Consider the following 17,888-nt stretch of genomic DNA (forward strand, 5'->3'; position numbering starts at 1 on the left):
TATAACATTTCCGTCTTAACATGAAACCTCTTTTCCACGCTTCTAGCCGGTATTTCTGACGTTTCTTACAATGTAGCTAGCAGGGTACTTCTCGCAGCTGCGCCAAGTTGTTCCATAGTGCTTGTCTCACAGGCCAAGATCTTCCGCCACTAAAGGCGCATCTTACCCCGGACTCCCCCCTCACGGCACTTTTAGCTCTTAGATCAACACCGCCGCACGTCATTTTCGATCCGGATGAACGAACACTTTCATACCGAGGTACATGTACCTAAGCTCGAATACTATCTGTAATCAGCATTCCTCCCGCCCTCCCGACTTCGTAACTTAGTGAAGCAAGATGTCAGATGACTGTAAAGGTGGCTGCGCTTGGGTAACAGTCGTGGAAAGCATCTGGCTAGTGGATGTCCTGGGTGGAAATTGTTGATATTTCGGTGCATTTGGCGCCGAGAGTGTTTGCGCAATGTAGTAAGCTCCTGCTGCTGGTATGGAAGAAAGGCCTATAGGTAAGGGATAGAGCCGCCGTTCAATATCGAAGCCGGACAAGTCACTTCAGATTCACTCCATCTATATTCTCGTCAGCTACGTTTCTTGACATGTTACTGAAGAGCGCATTGTTGGCTGCGGCCACATATTCTTCCTCGGTCCTGGCGGCATTCGGCGCTACTAAAAGCGGTGACAACATTGTTGTGGACGCTGGCTCGACGAACGCCCTTGTCTTTACCGTCAACGCGAAGAGCTGCGACATTACATCGATCAAATATCGTGGAGAGGAGTTGCAGTCGTCGTCCAAGGGATCGCATATCTCTTCTGGACTGGGTAGTGCAACTGTCAAGTATGAGACGATAAGCAGTTCGTTGTATCCTCAATCATTCGACGACAGAATCTAACGGAGTCCAACAGGCCAATATGTCAAGGTTACTTGCACGACTAGTACCTTGACGCATTACCTTGTCGCTAAGGCTGGCGAAGCGACGATTTATATGGCGACATACACCACTGCCGAGCCTAGCATTGGCGAACTGCGATTCATCGCGCGTCTCAAGAGTAGTGCTCTGCCACTTGAGTACCCATTCGGCGTGGTATCGACGACCGTTGGTTCGACGTCGACCGTTGAGGGGTCAGACGTCTTCGTGGTCGCTGGTCAGACGAGGAGTAAATTCTACTCAAGTGAGCGCTTCATCGACGACACTACGGTAGGTACCACAGTCAGCATGCTTCAATGAGCTTTTACTGACACAACACAGCATTGCGTCTACCGAGACGGTGCCGACGCAGTCCACGCATGCTTCCTCATGAACTCATATTCTTACGAAGGCTCCTCTGGTGGCCCCTTCCACCGCGATATTAACACTAATAACGGAGGAGACTACACATCATTGACCTTCTACATGAACAGTGGCCATGTTCAAACAGAGCCGTTCCGCCAGGGTCTACACGGACCATATGCTCTAGCGTTCAGCCGCTCTGGTGTACCAGAAGGTGGCTCCAATGTGGATACAACTTTTTTCAAGGACCTTGGTATAACAGGCTACGTGGCGCCAGCCGCTAGGGGAACAGTCACCGGCACGGCGACAGGTGTAGGCTCCAGTTTCCAACGGGTATTGCATTGGTACAACGATGGAGCCCAGTACTGGGCGTACGCCGATAGCAGTGGCAAGTTCACTTCGCCAGCAATGAAGCCCGGAAACTATGCGCAGGTCTTTTATCAAGGCGAATTCAAGGTCAAGGCAGCTAGCGTCACAGTCTCGGCTGGAAAAGCGACTACCGCCAACATTGCCGCCGACACCGAAACCAAGACCTCCATTTGGCGCATTGGCGAGTGGGATGGTCAGCCAAAGGGCTTCCGAAACGCAGACAAGCAACTGCGCATGCACCCCACAGACTCGCGCATGGCATCCTGGGGGCCCTTGACGTATACAGTTGGTTCCAGCACTCTTGACAGTGTTCCCATGGCCATAGTCAAGGACACCAATCCCCTCACCATCAAGTTCTCGAGCACCTCGACTGCAGTAGCGACCCTTCGCATCGGTACTACGCTCTCTTTCGCCGGCTGCCGTCCCTCGGTGACAGTCAACAGCTTTAATGCTGCCGTCCCTGCGGCACCAACGAAGATCGATTCGCGTGGCTTGACTCGCGGCGCCTACCGAGGGTTTGGTGAAGTCTACAATTATGCCATTCCAGCTGGCACGTTGGTCAGCGGGAGCAATACCATCAAGATCAACTGTGCGAGTGGGAGTTCGGGAGAAGGGTTCCTGGCCCCAAACGTGATTCTGGATGCGATAGAGTTGTTCAAGTAGGCTCTCGGGCACAAAGGCCTGATTCGGTCATAGTGCCATGATCTATGGATAGTTGTGTGGATGACGTGTCGTCGTAACATTGTAAGATTGGTCTTCTTACACATTCTTGCTTGCACCACTTCTTTTCTTTATCATCGCGTGTTACCGATAAATGCATCCAAGATCAAAAACGTTTTACTGTGCCTCGATTTCCTTTAGGCCGAGATACTTTTCGTAGGAATCGAACGAAACTCCTTAATAATCATCCGAGAAGGCTTGCGGGGCAATGCCTGGGAAGGTCATTGTTATAATCCTTCGCATCGGCAAAACATCATTGCATACGACTCGCCAGGCTAGGTTCCGACGCGATGAACGCAGTATTCACCGTATCATCGCACGAGCAATGATGGGGCTGTCGGCTCCACCGAGAGCTGTGCAGCTTGTAGTCGTATGTCCTTTCCGCGTACACGGTCGAGGTGTCTTCTTCTGGCAATTCAAAGTCTTGATAGGGCAGGTATCCGTTAGCCAATTCCCACGAGTCAGTCACCGGATCAACGCAGCACGCAGTGTTGACAAAGCTTTGAGGGCTCTGGACCCACCACGAAGGCCCTCGCTGGGGTGGAGTCGATGTGGGAACGTCTATATCCGCTCCCGCCTAAGGTGCAGGATCTAGTAATCGCGACAACAAAGGCCATACGGGAGTAGCACTAGGTGCCGGAAATATGGCACCGGCGGTCGTTTCGAATCCCTCGAAAGCATTAAAGACAGCTGAATAGCTGGTATAAGCGGATTAAACGCATCGCGGGCTTGCCGCGCTATTCCAGCGCTTGCTGCTTGTGTCAAGCGACCCGGCTCTTGGTACGGCGTAGTCGTTCGCCCTGCTTTTCGCTAAGCCAGGGCAACGACAGCCCGGGAAATGAGATCATTTCTGGAGTAGGAAATTCGGCTCGAGACCCGGGTCGCAGTACTTGCTGAAACTTCTGCAACGTTGACGACAAAATGATCCACCTGATGTATGCATATAATGTGATCAAATGAGTTGCTAAAAGGGTCGTGTTCTAGTTCTGGCGGAAGCGGTGGATTGTCTGAAGCGTCCGTATCTCATCGTCGATGTGATTATCTTGTCCAAAACTGGTGAAGCATGCATATGGTCTGGATCAAGAAATCCTCGATCTTGAGGCCGTAGGAAAAGAAGTCATCTGGTATCGTTATGCAACTCAGCTTTCTTAATGCTGAGGAATTATCCAACTCAAGCACACATACCTACACTCTGGCCAAAGTCTGCTTATCCATAAGTGAGGAAACTATTAAATACTGATATTATATACCGAACTCGAGTGCCGTCTCGAAAGCTCAGTGCGTCGTATACTCCAAGCAAGGTGCTCGGGAGGCTGCATTAGCTCAAGGCAAGTGACAGGATCCGTGAACTGGGATTAAACCCAACTACCGATGTCAAGCGGCGGGTCACAAAGCGCTAAGATACCTGCAGTCGGGAGTTTTAAGCCCTGTCAGTTTGAGAATCGTTCGACTTATCAGCTCAGCAATGGCGCCATGTAATCCGCTGATGCTTGAGGGTCATCAGCGGTGCCACGCTACCGTATGCGAAGGCAGACCGTTATATTTCCGAAGAATGCACTGGGGTATTGAACGTCGTGACGGGCGATCGACGCGCACGGATAAGAGCCCTGTAGAAGTGGCTGAGGTGACCTGGTGGGCTAGTCTGTCGACACCTCGACCTTGTCGATCCGTTTCCAGTTATCGTAAGCGACAGAAGTCCACATTAACAAAGTCCTGCGGTAGATAAAGATGTCGAAGTCGAGGTGCCATAGCTCTAAACAGGATCGTAAGGCCTCAGTGAGTGTGTGCGTAATCTTTGGGTAAGCGATAGACCAGGCTTCAATATGCATCCATGCAGGCTGCAACAAGCGCAGCTTACCCTTCAGTGTTGTCAATTGTTAGCGGATCGTCGTCTATGTGTATACGTTGTGCTCAGATGCATGAAGGAAATGCATACACACAGAATGTATGCTGACATTTTGCAACGGATACATGGCGCCAACTTTCGGACAGCGATCATCCAGGGCCACAACTATTCCCAGATATTGTTACAGTAGCCATGTTCAGATATGAACGAAGTTTGGCATTGTTCTCTTGGTGGCATTAACAAATTCGAGAGAAAGCTGTTGAATGGATTGAATGAGAATTTCAGGAAGATGCCTTGTCGGTACTTGAGACGGCCAGTACATGCCGGAATCATTTTGAGTGGCTCGCCATGGTATAACCCTGCTTTAGCAACTGACTAGGCAGATACGTTGTCAATAAAGGTAGCGAGGCGGCGCAGCGCGTATACCAAATGGTAAATGCCATCGCCGATTGTTTGTCAGAAGCCAGATGCGATGCGCTGGCTCTGCGCTGTACGCAGCTCTAACCTCACCTGACAATACTGACTCTGAGCTTTCCGAGCTAGGAATCGGCAGTGTTCTAGGGGGAACTGGTGTTTATCGGGATTAACGTGCCCGGTCGCTTCGCTTGCAGGATGTTGACCGATGACGAGAGTGGCCCTGGAATCGAGAGTCGTTCCCGAGGCCCGCTACCTAATACGCAAGAGCGGGTCTAGCGGCTTTGAGACTAGCGGCATCATGACGCACGTGCAAACCAGCTGGCACGAGCAAACACAATTTGACAGCCTTGCTAGCATCTACAAACATCGGATGACGCAGTTCGACCGGCAGCTTCTCCCAGTGTCGCTGAAGATACCAATCGGCAGGCGTTACGCAGGCAGAACAACGAGAAAGCTGTGGGAGAAAAGAAAACCGGATGCGACAGCCTTGGCCTAGGGGCACGGCCATAACCGGATTGACTCGATGGCTTGCATTGCATGCACCGCCGCTGGGAAAGAAACCCGTTCCCGCGAGCTCGCCTTTGCTTTGCGGTAAGTGGCCGCGACCTGTGATCGAATGGGCCGACAACAATATTCGGACACCTTGCACGCCTAGACACGCGAGCCACTCAACGCTGACCCCGTACCTTTGTCGCTAGCATTGTCGATCATGGCGATGGGGGCGGTGTCCATGGCACGCCCCTGCCACCTCGACTGTGTATGCCGTAGAGGCAGTCACCATTCTTCCATACATAGGTACTTTGAAATTTTCCTTCGCCCGAACAGCTTACAACGTCCTATTGAACGATGTTCTCCGCGGTCTCTCTTTCGGTCAGCGTCTTGCGTGTAATCCGACAAGCACCTAGATATGAGTATCTGACCCCAAAACACTCCATTCGGGAGACTTAGACAGCCGCATACCTGCGTGACCCTGATTGGGCGTCCACCTTACATCCCCCACTGGCCGACCGGCCCATCAAAGTCTCCCGCCATCCGAGGACCCTGCCGCGCTACCCACCTGACTGCATATCAGAAGCGGCGTGTTGGTCCCACCTGAAACGTATCCCTGTGATTCACGCCTGCAAGGGTCATACATGTATATCAGAGTTCGCTTCCTTGCCGTACACATTTGGTTCTTTCCATATACATGTCTCTCCAGTCTCAAGTCCTTACACTTAAATCCCAACTTTCGCGAAGCCTCCACAACCCAGTCTCTCAATTTACTCCTCACTTTTCAATTCCAATCAAGTTCAAACATGTCGTTCACCTTCCAGGTGCAGAAGATCAATCAGTCTTTCGACCAGATTGCAGCATGGTAGTAAGCATAGCACATTCCGCATCCTAGTCAAGCATTGATGCTTATCAGTGGTAGCCACGAGTTCATGCGTAGAACAGAGTTGTGTTTTCGGAAGATGCACGAACGTATCCTGGTTCTGGAACAGAGACAGAACATACAAGGGCCTACGGACGAGCAAGTCGAGCGTGTGCTACGCAAGATCCTAGACGAAAGATTTTCGGATCTCGCCACGCATCATGTACGAAAGCACGACACTACACAAGACCGCAGTTGGTTCGTCAAAGATCCCAACGACCTTCCTTATCCCAGATCGATCAAGATGGACGTTGCTTCGCTTCTCATCCAACCGGACGCTGTCCCTTCCAAGGCCTACACAGAAACATTTCGGATGCTAGAGAATGGGTTAAGAAGCTTTCCTATCGACCACTCAATGGACTCGGACGACGAAGAAGATTACAAAATAAACGTTGGTATAAGAGATGGTCGTTCCTCACGTAGTGTCTGAGTTGCAGACGGCTCCGTTTCGGCATGAGCCCACACTATCCCTACTTCCAGCACACTTGCCAAAGATCTTCGCTTCACGGCCTTGACCCTCAGATGGTGCCGCCATTCGATCCGATCGTCATTCGATATCGCTAGGCAACAAACGCTCGACAGCACACCGGCCGGATGTGACGAAACTGGCACTATGGTGCTACCACACTGTATCCATACCCCGAATGCATCACATACTCCAAGCAACGCCAATATTGCCACCAGCACTTTGTCGCGAGCCGGAAACAACGAGCACGCGCTTCCTCCTACAAACCCATGATTGGAATTGCGCAATAAACACCACGATCTCACTCGCAGCCAACCCGCTGCAGTACACATTGTCCAACATGTAATACCTCCTGAAGTAGTAATTTATTAAACAGTCCAACTCTCATACATTTTCCACTCCACGTACTGTCTTTCGGAAATCGCGATCATGTTGCTTTTGTAAAGCTCTGCACGACACGGATGTGAGCGTTCAGCTATGTGTTTCAATCGCACTCAGCTCCTACCGCTCCTACCTCTTCTCTTGGCGACCTTGGACGCCTGTTTTACCTATCAACGTGTAACAAACTCCGATGTCAGATATGGGAAATTGCGCGATCCAGCAAGAACCAAGAGAGATCCAGCATCGTGGTCTCGAATGCAGCTGCTTGGTCATCCAACGTCGTCGGATTTGTTCGGCATGCCGACACTCTCATAGATAGGTAGGACGATGGGCTCGTTGCACAACTTGTTCTCACCAGTAAGGGGCGCATAACGCTACAAACCATGAAATCATAACCTATGCATGCACAACTGACCCGGAAATTGGGTCATTCCATGCCACTCTCTTGGCAACAGCCACTCCCGCTACAGCGGGATGATCACGCCGACGGCGCAGTCAACATATGAGTGTCATGAGTTGTCGCATCCTCCATCAAACAGTCAGGAGTTAGGTCGCGTTGCCGGTGGTACTACTACTAGAATGGGCGCTTAGATTAGCGTGGGGGGTGTTTCCGATCTCATCTTAGGACCCACATGTCAGACCTCATCCCATCTACCGCACATTCACCCTTGTGTATGCAACCATCCCGAGGTCTTCTTTGCTTTTTTAGCGACTGCAGCATCCTACTCTGATTTCGTCGCGGCTGGTGGCACGCGCGGCTCGAGACGGATAATTTACTAGACTGGGCACCTTCGTTGGTAGCCCATGTGGAGAAGCGTGAACGCCGCCCCGCTGAATGAGGCGCCCCACGTCAGGAGCCCTGGAGGCATGGAAACGCAATGGCATTGTCAACATATGTACATTCTCTTTCGTCGGAATTGCCACGAGTGAAGTTTCCTTCTTGTCCTGATGCAAGCCTAGGTATTCAGGTTCTTTCGCCGTCCACATGTCAACGACTGCCTAACCCATGCAGCCCTGAAGCTGCGCGACCACAGTTCAAGGTTCCGCGGTGTTCCATGCTACAGAGGGGCTGCATGCCTTCCTTTGCTTTTGACTCGGGTCTCCGTTCAGCGCCCTACGAGTCTAGCCTGACCTCGTTGCAACGATGCTCGATACGACGCGTACATGAAGCGAAACCATAGCTGGCGGTCCGCGGATGACGATGTCATGTTTTGTTCGATTCAAGAACCGCAGCATCTTGGGATACTTGCTTCAATCGCAGACTAATGGTCGTTTCTCAAATGCGAAGATGCGTAGATAGTCGTGGGTTATCACTAGATGCCCACAGAGCTGAGAACTATTAGAGTACCTCTACGTCTAATCGTCAAGCAGGCTCATACATTTGGTCTCCATGTGGCACATACAGGGTAGGTATAGATATTTGGAATATCGGCGTCTCCACTCCAATAGCACGCTGTACTATTCTGCAGTGCGCGCTAACGCATGCCAATCTCGCCTTACTACGGTCGTCCAACGGCTGCCAAAAGCATCCATGGATATCTGGCAATTCGGCAATCCTTCCCTGTCGCATGGAGGAACTTCGATTCGAAAAAGCATTGCTTCACACGGGACGAGACCCGGGTCGAGAAATGACACGATGGGGAGTGTATCGAGGAAAACATGACGTTCCCACAGTCATAGCTTCGGATCGTGGCTACGTTACTGTGGGGTATCTAGCGCCTCGCTCTGATCTATGTGGCTGACATTGGGCATCAACAACGGTAGATATCACTGTCAAATTCCGAACCAATCGCACTATTGCCCACAAATTCGTGGTAAAAGCTCCGAAGAGCGGTCTGCTTCGACCCGCGGTGGAAGGTCTGGTACACACTATTTCTTTTCCTTACTCTGACAAGGAGCGTATAGCGAGAAACACACATTGTCGATTCAAAGCTTAGGGCCTCCGTCACCGACTTTTGCGCAAGCTTACTGTCCACCTGCAGAATCCTGGAATCCAGATCTCGATTCGTGCCGCCTGAGCTCTATCCGATTGCCGACCCAATGCGGTTGCGTTGCACATCCGGGGCCGAAGATACGGCCCATGTCACGAAATTCCCACAGCATTCAACATGCGCTAGAATATAACCGACATATTGAGTCAACCTATAGCATCTAGCTAGGCGGTCTCGCAAATGCGCATGCGTTATAGAGGCATCGAGGCTTAGACGCCGCACGTCACACCTGGGCAGTAATGCCACATTTCGGAATGGCCACCGTGCTGGAAGCGGCTTATTTGCCTGCTTACATTCTGTGCAGACAATAGATGTCGGTACGAGATCGTGTTGCTGCGCGGAGGTCACTGCTATGTTCGGGTAGACCATGCTACTGGTCGCGTTGCTTCCGCCGTGTACAAGGAGCAGCACAAGCGGGCTGAAACTGTGTACCCGTACCGTACCGCGCGGGTATACTAAGACCAAGCACGTGGGTCGGCCAGGGTAAGCGGATTATCACTTCGTACAAGCCACCACGTTGCTGATAGATCGGGCAAAAAAGCAATATCAAATGTCAGCCCGAACCCTGGTTACGCCCCTCCACATGGATGAGCAAAAAGCAAGTCGAATCTCGATCCGATTTCCCTGACGAAGCTCGGCGTTCTTGTCCGGCAGCCATTGTATATGTTCATTGGAGGGTGAATTCAGGCACCAAGATTTGTTGTGGAAGAGCCAAACTAACTTGTTAAGGTATACAATTCGTCGTCGTTATATGCAGCTAAACTTGGGATTGACTTACAGTGTACTGAGCGAGTCAGGTCTGTTGAACTTTATTACCTGGCTTGGTCAATGTATGATCAATGTAAACGGGAGAAGGCAAAGAAGTGGTGTTGTATCGAGTTGAGGTGTCTCATGATAGACACTTCCTTCCACAACTACCTAGATAGTGAACAGCTCTAACACACATTAACAACTCCTTCGAGGATGCCATGCCAAGATACACGTACTGCGATACGGCAGTAGTGGGTAACTTTCGTTTCTCTGACACGAGTGATTCCGACGGCTACCTAGGTACTCTCTCCTGTAAAAAAAGCTTAAGAGTGTGGATGTTCAAAACAAAAGGAATGAAGACATGCGGTGACTTCTGGGCGCAAAAATGTGTGAACTAACCGTTGTCGATAGTATGAAGCACGTGCATAGTATAGCATGTCGATTATGAGGACGGGTGATGATAGACTAGCTGTTTAAGAGACTTGCCCCCGTTGTGCGACATCTGAATGATACGATACTGAAGCTATCCGCAGCGATATCTCACTAGATCTAAACAATGCGTTATAGTCGAAGGTTTGTCACTGAGTAACCCAACGCATTCTTTACTATCGCACAGAGAATGATAGTAAGCGAGCTGTAGACGTCTGTTCCTTTGAGATGCCCTGATCGCTACGGCAGACATGCCTCAATCGCGGTCCAAGTCGTCGCTAGTATGGCCAAAATGACATGAGAAAGGTGAGAGTTCTTACTTGACACTGTGCCAAACTTTTCGCTACGCATACATGATCCGATATTGAGAACCTCAAGATGCAGTTCAATCGAGCGGAGTTGGACTCTTCAATTTTTGGTGTCGTTCTGGATAGACATAACGGTGAAGGTAATAGACAAAGCAACAAGCTAGGTAGGTTACTGGATGTGTATTGGACCATACGAGAGTTGTTTCGAGCAAGAATATTACTGCACATGACACTGATATCTGATCATGTGTTGTCGCATGGTGCGCATGTGCACTTGTCATTAAGTCATTCACCTGCGTGTATAAAGAGCCGTCTCATTCTCCTCTAGAAGTTGCGCTCGGTCACCCACCGCAATTTCCGACTCTGTACTTGGGCACCTTCCCATGGTAGCGCAGTGTCGCAGTCCGGCCAATCAAACGACCAGCATTCCCAATTTCACCATGTTCTATTCACGTGCTCCAACCATGCTGCGGCGACCACTGAGCACGTCCTGCAAACGGACGAAGACGCATTCACGTCATCGTTTGTGTCGCACCTTCACCGTGGGCGCCTTCCTATCTATATAGCAAACACTCTTATCAGCCCTATCAGGGCTGCTCGACCCCAATCTCGCGTCACCTTCGACTTGGACCGCAACAATCTCGAGACCGGTCGTAACAAAATCCTCCACGCACCTGTATACGACCACTTACACCTACAACAACAACCCAAACAACGCATTCGCGCATCGCGACCATGGCCGAACTCAAGGACAACCTTGGTCCCTACGTCCTCGAGACAACGCTCGCGGCTGACCGCGCTGACGACTCCTGCTACGTACTCAATGTCGGTCGCGACGAGAATGGCGACGTTACTTCTTCCCTCAAGCACGTGAATGAGCAGGTAGACGACTATCTCATCAACGTCTATGATCGTGTTACCCCAGTCACAAAGCTCTACGTCGTCGGCGAGTGGAAGTCGGCTCTGGCAAAGAAGGACACCGATCGAACCAGTATACTGGAGGAGCAATCGCATTGCACAATTGAGGTAAGCGCAAGGCTCTGTGATAATAAGGACGATAAAGCTAACGCAATGACAGCCGCAGTGGCTCACCAAGCGTGAGCAGGAGTGGCGCGACGCAGGCGAGCATATAGCGAAGCTGGTAGAACAGATGCCTGCGCTTAAAGAGTTGACGTATGTATATCTCTTACTACAACGTGCCTATTGGCTAATGAGACCTAGATGGATCTCCGCTCTACCCTTCATGGCTGTCACCTGGACAAAGTTGTCCACCTCGCTTACAAAGCTTGTCCTCGACCTTGGTCAACCTGTCCGCCTTCAGCAAGACGGCGAGAACGAGTACAAGTCATACATCAGCCCGGCGGAGATGAAGCCGCTTGTCCAGCAGACTGAGCTCGAGGAGCTGCGACTCTTTCATATGCATGACTCACTTCAGTCCATCTACTGGGAGGCTGTATTCCGCAATACGTCCAAGACTGGCATGCGCGTCCTAGATCTCGACATGGCTGCGCCTCCGATCGTGCGAAAAGAGCATTGGCACAAGGCTGAGGAAGTCCGTGGCTTGACCGTTCCGAAGATAGACTCAAAAGAAAAAGAGTACAAGTGAGTCCCCATGCACAGGAGCGCATCCGGAGTTCCATAAAGTACTGTCGCTAACACACTGCAGGGGCATAGACGGAAAGGGAGTATTACACTACTCTTTCGGCACCGGCGAGTATCTCGATGACTTCAGCATGCGCAAGGGACGTATTGCGGCTGGATTGGAAGAGGCCAAACCGTTCCCGTTATGGTAAGTGGAATGATCTCGAGAATCCTGGTGGTCATGAGCCAAACGAAGCCCCAAATACCGAGATACATCCCAGATGTATACGTGGCGCAACTCAGCAACCAGTGGTATGAGACTGACTTGTTTATTAGGTGCCTCAAACTCAACGGCTTCGTCGTCGACTACCTTCCGTTCGAACAAGAGCTCTCTCGTATCGCGTTGTTGACCTGCGGTAAAGATTGCGTGGATAGTGGCCTACGAGCCCCAAATACTTCCCGCAATCCATACAACAGAGAGGGCAAGGCCGTCAACAACCGTTGCCTGATCCAATGGCCTAACTGGACTGGAGTGTTTGATGATCGTGGTGACCCGATACCGCTGACAAAGGAGTCTCTCCAGATGAAGGACCTAGGCGAGGCCTTGGATGGCGCAGCCAAAGAAGACGGCTACTTCTCAGCGCAGTCACCATGGTCACCAGGCAGTGCTGTCACCTCCCATTTGCAACCGCAAGAGACCGTGTCTTCGGCAAGTCTCCCTCATGTCCCAGTGACTGATAGCGAGACACCTGTCACTCTTGCGACGACCGGAAGCCCTGCCGCAGACGGAAACACGTTTTCTGGCGAAACCTCTCCGACAGGCGCGAGTCTGGTACTTGTCGACAGCGCGACCTCCGAAGACTCTATCGTTTCCAATGATAGCAGCTTCGACCAAATCCTGCCCGCAGACATCGACGAATCCTCGGTAAAAGCTGCGACAGCCGTCAAGAACGGTAGCTTCAAGCACAAGGTAAGAAGATCTTGGGATTGGTTGTCTGGTTCTGGTTCTGGCGCTGCTTCATGAATTTGGTCCGGTTTTGCTCAGCGTCCTGCTTGCTTTTGGTGTTTCGACATTATCTTTATCATGCAGCTGACCAAAGGGAGTGAGGAGACATGGATGGCACTTGCTGGCAGCAGCGAATGTGTCCTACCCAAAGACCCTTGCTTAACTTTCATAGGAACCGACAGATGAATGGCGGACGGGTGACGGCGGATGACGAACGACAAACGATTGACAATTCGGACTTGGGCAATGACGGAGCGGAGGATGAACTACGATACCACGACGCGCCTGCGGAGCTTTTGGCGCTTGGAAGCCTTGGGAAAGGGTATTTGGGAATAACCTTGTAGCTAGGTCTCACTCCAGAGTCTCGCCCTTTCCTAGGATCTACACGAATAAACACATCCCACAACCTGGCTGTGTCGATGCTTCTCCGTCGTTGCTGACATCTCGGCGTCTTTGCAAGTGCTACAGCTCTCCGATTGCTGCCTCGGTCCGATGTGCTTGCGATTCAGGTTGTGAGGCGGTGTGCGCAAAGTGTGCCGTCCTCTTTTCATCGCAAATGGGACGGGCGACGTCTGACGATGACAGCTGTTCTGTGGGTCTAGTGAACGTTGCGTCTGCAGTATGTTTCCTTGTTCTTCCGTTGCTGCAGGATCATGGGTCTAACGCATAGGCGAGGCTGGGAGTTGCATGTCGTGTATGCGGGTTCCAGGGGTGGACATAATGGAATGTTTGTTGGCTGTACAAGACACCGAACGACTTCATCATCAGCTGGTCGTTACGATGCGGGCCTTTGGCAAAGGCGGCTTGTTGTTAGGTTGAAGAGGCACGACGCTCGTGGCCAGATGCTGTAACGATTTGACCCGCTGGAGACGGGCCGCTCCTTCCTCACAACTCGGCTGATTGGCAGGCGCATGCGGGTGGGCAGGTGCGATGAGGTAACCGCGACCACGAGCATGAGAGAGGCCGTGAGCCAAATAAATCTCTAGCTATCAACTACATGACTTCTTTGTAATCTTGGACTGCTGGCTTCTAATGCCTTGCTTCGTTCGGCCGGTCATGACGGCGATGGGCTTTCCGCTTTCCGGCTCGCGCTGTACCTTGGCCCCATGCCAGGTTTAGCAGAACAAGCACGATGAGCTGGCACGCTGGCAATCGATCGTAGCCGTCACCAACTCGACGTCCGCTATCCTCGTCCCAGTCCAGTCGCTTGCATGCATCTCGCTGCACGTCGGTCAGTGCGACTCCACATCAGCAAATATCAGCGTTTGGCGTATTTGCTTCCCGGGTGAAGCTCCGCTCGCGCTCAAAGCGCTACCACACGTCCGCGATTGCTCAGCCGCGCGACTTCAATGCATATCCAAACGAGACCTTCTGTCTCTTCCGTCACTCTTTTCTACCCACCCGCGCGTTGCAGCAGGCGCCGCGCTTCCGAGCGCTGGGGCTGAGGGCCAGCTTTTCGTCCGGTGACGTCTGTTTCGGCACTGCCAGCAGAACTCGAGGCATTGGACAACCACCAGCACCACGACGACGACAGCACAGCGCAGCGCAGCGCATACATAGTCACCAATCGCGCATCCAGACACGTACATTGGCTGTTTCATGGACTGTCGGTGAGAGCTGTAAGTTGATTTCACGAAGCGTCCCAGCCACCTCCCAGCCCTTCACCTCCTCCCAACCACCCTACCTCGCGCGCGGAATTGCTAGGGCGCACCGCAGCAATGGCTCCTCTGCTAGCCCTCCCGCAGTCTCTGTCTCTAACATTACCCTCTCCAGCCAGCTTTCGTGCCTCTCGATATAAGCAAGCCATCGCGCGTTGCTTACCCAATCCCAAGAGAACCAGCCGCTGGGTATCTTCTCCAACCCGGCGGGTGCCCCTCGACGGCGCAAGGGCAATTGGGCCTGAGTGAGAGTCCCTGACTTCGCGGTGACGTCCAGCGACCCATCTGAGCTCGCCAACATATTACCCTCCCAACAACCATCTTCACGAGACCACGACCGCCACGGCCCAGCGCCACTGTTCGAATACCGAACCTCCCTCCAGCTACGCCAGGAGCAAGCCGAAGCCTTCTATCGCACGCAGCACAATCGCTCGAGAGCATCGAGCTCGACCGGCAGCGTCGCAAACAGTCTTCGCCGCACGCCCAACTTCGAGCGCGCGAGATCTGTCGATCCGAGCCAACAGCAGCAGCGCGTTCGCTTCGAGACACCTCGCCCTCGCTCGACCTCCTACGCCGAGCCTCACCCCGCCCTTCGCGTCAGTCAACGTACTGCCTCGGCAATACGTTTTGTGCTCGAAGAGGGACTCCGACTTCCACATCCCTTCACCCCGGATCTGGTCGAAGAGAACGCCCTCATGTCCGATCTAACAAGTGGCCGCGCTGCCAATGGCGGCGCGCGCACAACAGGCGGTCCTGTGCCCGTTGACAGGTCCAACATACGCACGCCAACGCAGATCATGAACGCCAGACGGCAACGGGCTGAAGTGGAGGAACAAAGGAAGGCCGCTGAAGAGGAGCGCAGGAGAGCTAGCGCAGAAAGAAGAGCTCAAGCTGTTTCTGGTGTAGCTGGAGCACCAACAACGGAGCCCGGGACCCAAAGGCAGCCCCAATCGACAGCTCTGAGATCTGGCGACCAGTATGTACAATACCCGACATCATCGGGTGGAGTGCCTCGTCAGCCAGAGAGGCCGATCCCATCACAAAACACCATGAGCGAAGCGCAGGAGACCACTACCGGCGCATCGCAATCCAGACCCCGGGCAGCTTCGCAAGCACAGCAGCAGCAGTCTCGACCCGCTCAGGCAAATCTAGGCCTACCAACGACGGCGGAACAAGGCAGACGGCCAGCTGGCTCAGGGCATGCGAGGCGACCGTCTGGTGCCACGGCCGCTTCATCGCAAGCAGGCCCTTCCACCGCTGCAGCACGCCCACCACCTCCGCCAGGCTCGTCCTCCGGACAGGTTCGCGAGTCCACCACTTCAAACTTTCCACATGCGTTTGAGCGCTGGGAAACACTATCCTCGCATTGGGAAGGTCTTACCTCTTACTGGATACGGCGGCTTGAGCAGAATACCGATGAAGTTCGCAGGGAGCCGCTGGCTCAGCAAATGTCGCGCCAGATCACCGACCTGTCTGCAGCTGGTGCCAACCTTTTCCATGCTGTTGTTGAGCTGCAGCGCCTACGCGCATCTTCCGAGCGCAAGTTCCAGAGATGGTTCTACGAGCATCGCCAGGATCAGGAACGAGCTCAAGAGCGTGAGGCTCAACTGACGGAACAAATCAACACGGAGCAGGAGGCTCGACTTGAGGCTGAGGCAAACATGGAACGCATGGCCACCGAGAAGAAGAACGCCGAACGAGCGGTGTCGGAGATGAAGCGTGAGCTTCAAATCTCGAAAGAGGAAGCACGCCGAGCATGGGAGGAGCTTGGAAGACGGGAGCAAGAGGAACGTGATCGCACGTTCTCACTCAGAGAAGGGCAGCCTACGTTGGTCGGCGGAGTGCAGGTGGTACCAATGGCGCAGAACATGGGGCGTCAAGGGAGGGGACATGGGGACGACACATACGCCGGTGCTCAGAGCAGTGGCTCGGGTATAGAACAGCACTACTCGTATGAGGAAGGTCAGTCTCCAACTGACACCGATCCCTTCACGGAAGGCGCTCGCCATGCGCACCGCGAGCCCGAACCCCCCGCACACGTGGCTCAAGGAACCTACGTCCCATCAGGTGCAGCATCCGCCGCCTCCTCTCGACCTGGTGGCTCTTCAGTCGCGGACGAGTCACTAGCCCCTGCTCCATTACAGTATCCATATTACACGTCTCAGGCACAGCAAGCCCCTGCACAACCGGCCATGTCTCAGCCTGAGGCGTTCTACCAGCAGCCAGGTTCATATCTACATCAAGAGTCTGAGTCTGGTCTACCCGAGGACGAACAGTCATACGTCACGTCTCAGGCGGAGGAGTCTGAAGGCGACATCGAGTACGCCCTGGACGAGAGAGGCAACTTCATCCGCGATGATTCAGGTCGCCGCATCCCGTTTCGATCGCTTCAGTCTCCAGTATCGGATGAGTATGATGTAGAAGATGCACGTCGACGCGAGCTTGAGCATCTGCAACACTACGGCACGACTGCCACGTCTTCAGGTGCCTACGCCACGAGTTCGAGCGCGGGATCGTCACGCCAGGGTCACCCTACCGCTGGCGGTGCACCCGACTACAGTGGTGATGGCTACGGTGACGAGTGGGTAGGCATGAGACATCACCATCCTACGAGACTGAGTGACGTTCCCGAGGAAGATGAGAGGAGCCGGACGTCGCCCAGCAGAGCAAGCCAGGCCAGCCGAGGACGCCTCTATTAGAAGGATAGTTACCACACGCCCTCTAACCTCGTCTTCAGAAATATCCTAAAGGCGCTTGAGCTTTGCAACCATACTGTTTTCGAACCGCGGTGTTGCAGACCATTTTCACACCACATCGAATTCCGCACACGCATATATTGTTTCGGCATACATGTTACAGCGAGCATTACACACCAGGTCCCCTGCGTTTATACCCTTCTACAAGATCTCAATCGAGCGTCCCCGGCCCTCTATGGCTGATTCTTGCATCTACGACCGCTCCCTGTACTAGTAGAACTGTCTTTTTTTGTTTTGCGATTTAATCTCTTTCCAGCAAGCATGGTGTTTATCGGGCATTCGCATAGGGCTGGATTGAAGGATGATGGAAGGAGGACTTGGTGGTAGGGTGGGCAGTCTCCGTACGTCATGATGGAGTAATATCGGGGTTGAGTGTCTAATGGATTGAATGAACTGGAGAGATGGGTGAGCTAATGCATAAACCTCAAGTTTTCTGTTTCTGAGATTCTCGTCTTTTCGTCTTTCGTCACGTCTCTTGTCTTGGTCCGTTTCCTTCTCAGGATGTAGTGACCATTTTCTTGTCAAAGTTCTCCC

The 17,888-nt window shown here is 52.7% G+C and overlaps 3 protein-coding genes across 3 annotated transcripts; all 3 read left to right on the top strand.

The window, feature by feature from the left end:
* Window positions 1–593: 593 nt before the first annotated feature.
* Window positions 594–2,297, top strand: J4E87_007194 (uncharacterized protein; the record flags this gene model as incomplete). The annotated part of the gene is made up of 3 exons (XM_049378790.1): window positions 594–849; window positions 901–1,193; window positions 1,245–2,297. The coding sequence occupies 3 exons, from the start codon at window positions 594–596 to the stop codon at window positions 2,295–2,297; spliced, it is 1,602 nt and encodes a 533-aa protein (XP_049231452.1).
* An 8,791-nt stretch (window positions 2,298–11,088) lies between these two features.
* On the top strand, window positions 11,089–13,151 carry J4E87_007195 (uncharacterized protein; the record flags this gene model as incomplete). Its single annotated transcript, XM_049378791.1, has 6 exons — window positions 11,089–11,379; window positions 11,438–11,526; window positions 11,575–11,955; window positions 12,020–12,142; window positions 12,271–12,904; window positions 13,113–13,151. The coding sequence occupies 6 exons, from the start codon at window positions 11,089–11,091 to the stop codon at window positions 13,149–13,151; spliced, it is 1,557 nt and encodes a 518-aa protein (XP_049231453.1).
* Window positions 13,152–14,539: 1,388 nt separating this feature from the next.
* Window positions 14,540–17,297, top strand: J4E87_007196 (uncharacterized protein; the record flags this gene model as incomplete). Its single annotated transcript, XM_049378792.1, has 3 exons — window positions 14,540–14,546; window positions 14,718–14,787; window positions 14,876–17,297. The coding sequence occupies 3 exons, from the start codon at window positions 14,540–14,542 to the stop codon at window positions 17,295–17,297; spliced, it is 2,499 nt and encodes an 832-aa protein (XP_049231454.1).
* Window positions 17,298–17,888: the final 591 nt, after the last annotated feature.

The sequence above is a fragment of the Alternaria ethzedia genome (assembly GCF_023757985.1).
Source record: "Alternaria ethzedia strain BMP 0044 chromosome Unknown scaffold_19, whole genome shotgun sequence".
Taxonomy (NCBI): Eukaryota; Fungi; Ascomycota; class Dothideomycetes; order Pleosporales; family Pleosporaceae; genus Alternaria; species Alternaria ethzedia.